The sequence below is a fragment of the Sinocyclocheilus anshuiensis genome, unplaced genomic scaffold (assembly GCF_001515605.1).
Source record: "Sinocyclocheilus anshuiensis isolate Anshui unplaced genomic scaffold, SAMN03320099.WGS_v1.1 scaffold756, whole genome shotgun sequence".
In the NCBI taxonomy this organism is placed as follows: domain Eukaryota; kingdom Metazoa; phylum Chordata; class Actinopteri; order Cypriniformes; family Cyprinidae; genus Sinocyclocheilus; species Sinocyclocheilus anshuiensis.
Window position 1 is genome coordinate 182,214 of NW_015558581.1, and position 6,465 is coordinate 188,678.

General features: G+C 32.7%; 1 protein-coding gene across 6 annotated transcripts in view; it reads left to right on the forward strand.

Moving 5' to 3' along the window:
* The window catches only part of LOC107679834 (calmodulin-regulated spectrin-associated protein 2-like), a 48,771-nt gene that overhangs the window by 26,706 nt on the left and 15,600 nt on the right, over positions 1-6,465 (forward strand). For 5 of the 6 annotated variants that reach the window (XM_016475524.1, XM_016475527.1, XM_016475526.1 and 2 more), the window contains exons 5-7: positions 1,667-1,699; positions 1,996-2,137; positions 4,482-4,621. In XM_016475524.1, coding sequence (XP_016331010.1) covers positions 1,667-1,699; positions 1,996-2,137; positions 4,482-4,621 — 315 coding nt within the window. The remainder of the gene's footprint in view (positions 1-1,666; positions 1,700-1,995; positions 2,138-4,481; positions 4,622-6,465) is intronic. The other variant, XM_016475528.1, reaches the window with a different exon arrangement.

The following is a 6,465-nucleotide window of genomic DNA, read 5'->3' on the forward strand; positions in this document are numbered from 1 at the left end:
GTATACATATTTCAAAATGAATACAAATATAATTAATAATTAATCTTATTAAAAGATATTAATTATCATTTTATATTAAACCGTATGTACGTGTATATTTGACTGTATACCCCCTAAAATATTTATATAGGTATGTAACAATAAATTATATTTTAATAGAATAATATTTTATTAATATAGAAATAATACAAAATATTTGTATAAAAAAATAAAAAAATATATATAAATAAAAATATTATTTATATGTTTCACATTTTAATTTTACAGGTCTCAAGCTCACACTTGTTTCTAGACTTAATCCGCTGGCAAAAGACTAATCCTGTAACTTTGCAGTCTTCTTAGGGCATTCTGGGTAAAAATGCATTCATATTGTGATTCACAGGGTTTAATGTCTCTTAGATCAGAGAGCATCAGTTTTTCTCTTCTTCAGTTTGGACCCCTACAGTTATTTTGGCTTGCTTTTGATGCTACTCCTCTTTTATTACAGTCATTTAAGCCTTAAAAAGTTGAGAGAAGCTTAAAACTGTGAAAACTAAAAACATGGCAGGAACCAGCCTGACCGCGACAAGCAAGCACTTTTTTGGTGGCTTGGTTTCTATTTCTTTCTCAGTGATTCAGTCTCGGTGAAAATTCGAAAGTATTTTGTTTAAATAAATAAAAAATAAAACAATAAATAGTCAAATGAAATTAACTGTGGATGATGAAAGGCATTTCAGTGTTATAAAGGTAATCTAAATGTAAAAATAGGTGAAATTAACGTCACAAAATAAATAAGTAAAATAAAATCCAATATTGACCAATAGAGGTTTACGAAATTGTTTGTTTGTTTGTTTGTTTGAAAAGTACTAAACCTGCCTCAAGCTTCAAGGCCTGGGGCCTGTTTCATAAAACAAGTTTACCAAATAAGCCGGGCTTATTTCAGTTAGTCTGATTTATTTTGAACCAAATCAGCTGACAATAAGTCAGACTAACTTAAATAAACCTGGCTTATTTGGTAAACTTGTTTTATGAAACAGGCCCCAAGTTTCATTGGCAGGGCTTAGACTAAGCCAGCATTAGGCCATAGTTTAATTAGGACATTTAAGTCATTTTTATAAGCGTGCCTTAGGAACAAAAAAAACTTTACTGGTGTCCCTCTTGAGACAAAACAAAGGCATTGTTTTATAATATATTTAAGATTAGGGATGTAACGATTCACTCAACTCACGATTCGATTCACGATTTTGATTTCACGATTCACGATTCATTTTATTTTTTTTACAAAATGAGATTTAAGAAATTATAAATTAAATTTGTCGTAAGTTCCCCTCAGACATACATTCATATAAACTCCTAGCCCTAAATTAATCGCGATTTGTTTTAATCGATTTTCAACCGGCTCGCGGTTAATCGTTACATCCCTATTTAAGATCAATCAGTGCAAGTTTCTTTCAGTTGAAACAGCTCAGACTTACATTTTAGTCTGGGACTAGGCTTAAGCCTTGTCTGTGAAACCGGGGGCAAGAGTTTCACTGTTTGTTTTCTTGTAATCTGGTTTCTAGTAAAGACGATATCATCACACTTAATCTGTTATGGACGTAAACAGCTGATTGCGTTAAATAGTCTCAGCTCGCTGACGTAACTGCTCTTTCCCTCTCTCTCTCATTCATTCTTTGACTGACTGAAGTCTCCAACCAAGTGGTATACGAAGCTGGTTCCTGTAAGTGTGATTGAGAAACGCCTTCTTCCATCTCGTGGCTCCATCATGTTTCTGTTTCCATGACGACGCTTTCACATCGTCCTCAGCTTCATTAACCATGCAATAAACTGTTGACAGAGAAATATTTATATTAGGCTGAGTGAAAAATAGATTTTATGTCAACATCCGTTAAAGTTCCCATTGCATGTCTTATTTTCAGTGCTTTTCCATACACTGGTCCATCATGAGCTCTCTGTATGTTATTATCAGATGTGTTTTGCTCTACTGAGTCATTTGTTTATGTCTGTTTGCTCCAGGCGCGTTATAGGAAGGAGCAGGTTCTGCCCAAGATGGTGCCATGGATCCCTCCGGTGGACAACCTCCTGAAGGACAGCACAGATGGCTGTGCCCTCGCAGCCCTGCTGCACTTTTACTGTCCCGCCATCGTCCACCTGGGAGGTACAGAAACCTGCCAAACCCTCAACATTACTGAGCACAAAATAATACGCAACGATCAGAGGGAATAATGTGCGGGAGCTGTTGAATCAAAACCAACCGTATTTACTTACACATGCTGTTATTGTACACAGATCAGCAGTAGAAATGCATGTGATGTGCAAAAATCCAGGGTTATTTTAATATCATGACAGTGGATGATATACTCATGGAGATATTTTTTCACAACATTTTGAAAATGTACAATAGACGAATGTAATAAATATACAATAGATGAATGTTTTTTCCTAACATTTCTTAAAAAAAAAACTAGTGCTGTCAAATGATTAATCGCGATTAATCGCATCCAAAATAAACGTTTTTGTTTACATAATATATATGTGTGTGTGTACTGTGTATATTTATTATGTATATATAAATACAAACACATGCATGTAAATATTTTGAAATCATTTACATGTATATATTTATATTCATATAATTTATAATATAAATATATTTAATATATAAACGTAACATATTTTTCTTAAATATATACATGCATGTGTTTGTATTTATATATACATAAGAAATATACACAGTATACACACATATATTATGTAAACAAAAACTTTTATTTTGGATGCGATTAATCGCGATTAATCATTTGACAGCACTAAAAAAACACATACACAGTGATGTTGTGTGTTAGTTTAATATTTTTAAATTATAAAATAAAACAATATAGTATTAATATAAGTATATTATATTTGTATTTTTCCACAATATTTAAAAAAATATTTTGGAATATACAATAAGCACATTTTATAACATTTCATTTAAAAACAAAACAATCAAATATAATGTTTACTTTTATATTTTTGTATTATTAAATTATTTAATAATACTTTGTATTAATATTAATACAAGTATGATATTATTATCTTGATATTTCTTTTTTTCCCCCACAATATTTCACAAATGTTTTTCATCAAACAATATCCACAATAATATTGTGCATTATTTTAATATTTTTTATTATTAAAAATTACTAATTAAAACGACTAATAAAAGTTTAATATTACTATATTTCTATTTTTTCACAATATTTAAAATTGTTTTTAGAATATACAATAAGCACATTTTATAACATTTCATTAAACAACAATATCATCAAATGTTTATTACTTTTATGTTTTTGTATTATTAAATATATAAATATAAGTATTATTACATACGTATATGATTATATTTCTATTTTTTCCACAATGTTTGTAAAATATTATACAAGAAACATTAGACAAATGTTTTTTTTCATCAAAGAAAACAATATCCACAATAATTGTGTATTATTTTACTATTTTATATTATTACAAATTATAGTACTAATAAAAGTTTCATATTATTTTATTCCTTTTTTCACTATATTTTTAAAATATTCTACGAGATACAATTGAATTTTTTTCAAAATATTTCATCATAAAAAGCAATATCTGCAATAGTAGTGTGATATTTTTATATTATAAAAAAATGTATTGTAGTAATACAAGTATAATATTATTATATTTATATTTCCCCTCAATATTTTAAAAATATTATGCAATATTTTAAGTTGTTAAAGCCCAGACAAATGTTTTTGTTTCATAACATTTCACAATAAAACCATAGAAAATTAAAATCTACATAGAAAAAAAAATTGTGGAAAAAATATAAATATAATCAGAAGTTATATTGGGATTTGTTATGTAAGAGGCTCTGTGGTTTCAGGCTTTTCAAGGGATGCACATGCGTATGCAAAGCCTACAAAAAATATCAGTTGACAAACTAAAATTCTCTGCTATGAACACAAATGCTCAGTAGTAACCTTTTGAAGTAGTCTATAAGCTTCCTCCTCTTGGTTCCCTCATATCTTTAATGTCTGAAACTTTGAGATTGGATCATTGGAGGGAAACGAACTTGCAACTTACATATAATATTATTTTTGAATGTTATTTTTAAACGTGCTACAGATCCTTTTCAGCCATTTTGCTTTAAAATAGTGAATACAATAGTCTTTTACAATAGCTACTCAATTAGAAATCTCAAACGTTTATGTGACTTTAATCATCCTGAACTCATTGTTAATCCCATCACAGTGATGAAGAGGACTAGAGCTGATTCTCCACCGAGCTGTGAAATCAAATGATGGATGCAACTACATTTATCTCCAAAGGCAAAAGTCAATCACGTGACTGTCATTTAGACTCCATGATTAATGGGCTTCTCTGTGATTGGTTGAGTCCTTGTCAAATCTACCAAATATGCCAGATGATCTGTCAGTGAGTTGCGCCTGATTAGTGTAGCACTTTGAATCGTCTTTGATTTGCAGACATTTGCCTGAAGGAGACCATGTCGCTGGCAGACAGTCTGTACAACCTGCAACTCATCCAGGACTTCTGCAAGGAACACTTGAACCACTGCTGCCACTTCAATCTGGAGGACATGCTCTACGCTCATTCGTCCATCAAAGTAAGCCTTCAGATACAACTTGTGCCTAGATTTGGTTTCAGTTGGAAGCGTTTTAGAGCTCAATGCCATTAGAGTTCTCCAAGTTCCTTGCCTTTATGTTTCATCGGTTGATGCGTTTATAACTGTAGGTCAAGGTTTGTCAAATTTTTATAGGCCACAACATATGCGATTTGGTGGGATGCTGTTATTTGGAGCCCTTTTCTCGCAATAGCGCAAGCACTGCCTGTGGGAGTTGGCTTTATTCCTGTTAAAAAGCCAAAAGCATGAGGCTTGCCTTCAAACATTGGTGGTGCTTAAACCAGCCTCCCAAAGGAAGCAGATTCTCTAAAGACCGGTGCAATTGACTAAAACAGCAATAAAATCACATTAAATGTGCCTAGAAGATATTTAAATATAGGAATCATGGTTTATTAGATAAGCCATTATGGAAAGATCTCAAGAGCCTGAGAGTTTTTTAAGACTAGACCTATTTTTTTGCTTTTATTCTGTGCTTTTCTCTGGGAAATACCTCCTTTTGTGAGATTTTCTTCTTCTTAAGATATCAAAATGTTATTAAGAAATGGAAAAATGTTGTTTTGCGAGCTAGATACCGTCAAACTGGAGATCTTTACCTTCAGACTACTTCGACAGTTATAAACCACTCTATGGACTTTCTTGGGATCAGATGGAAGTGAAGACCAGTTGTTTTTTTTATTCTGAATGTCATGTCTTCATGTCTTTGATCTCGGTCCTCTCTGGACTGGAGAGAAAGAACATCTGCTGCCAAGATTTTCAGTCGTGTTGACCATTGAGAATCCTTTGGTTCTTCTTGGGATGTTGATGCAACACAACAGACATTTCTGTTCCATCAACATGAAATAGAACGGTTGGTTTCAGTGGCTGTGAATGTGAAGATGTAGCTTGGCATTTTGTGGTAAAGATTTGGAAACCTGGCCACGCTTATTAAACCACAACGAGGTTGTTTAAAATCACCTTAGAAACTCTAAACCGAGAGCAATGCTACTGGAATCAATGTTCCACCTGATTTTTGTTTAATCTCTTATTCCACAAATGGTAGCAAAATCTCACAGCGTGTTGGGTTTTATTAGCACCGAACAGCCTCTGGTTAGAGGACATGAGCAGAGTCTGAAACAGTGCCAGACTTCAGAGCTGAATCTCAGAAATATGAGTGGAATTGAGAGCAGGTTACTGAGTTGTAACCTTGACCCAGTTTCTGTCAGAGCTAATCTAATCCCAGCTGCTTCCTTTTATTAAAATGTTCAGTGCGGTTAGCACATGTGCTTCATGTGCTGAAATGCAGGTTTGAATCTGAACTGTATTGTGACCTGATCTCATTTCCGTCATTTTAATTCCGGGCTGCTCTCAACTGTATAGTAAAAAGTAAAAAAAATCCAAGTTAAAAATTAAATAGATAAACAAATGAATAGAAGTTTGATGTATATTTATAGAATTTTGAGAAAATAATAAAAATTGTACATTTAAAATGTATATTTTCTATATATATTCTAGGCTATATATTTGTTTTTCTGCAATTTGCAAACTTGTCTGGGTCCTTTCTCAATTCATTTTTGATTCTCCAAGATTCACCAGTAATAAGCTGCATATTTTGAAAACAATGTTTGAAGATTCAGTTGGCATGCTGTTATTAAGGAATTTGCATACGGGTGAGGATGTCAGACTCTGTTCCATGTTTTGTCTGTGTCTTGCTCCCCAGGTGTTCCTTTCCCATGTTTAATTTGTCCCAGGTGTTCCCCATGATGGTTCATGGATCCCAGGTGTGTCTCGTCATCCCCTCCTCCTGTGTGTATTTAAAGTGTTCCCAGTCCCTAGTTCTCTGTCCGCTG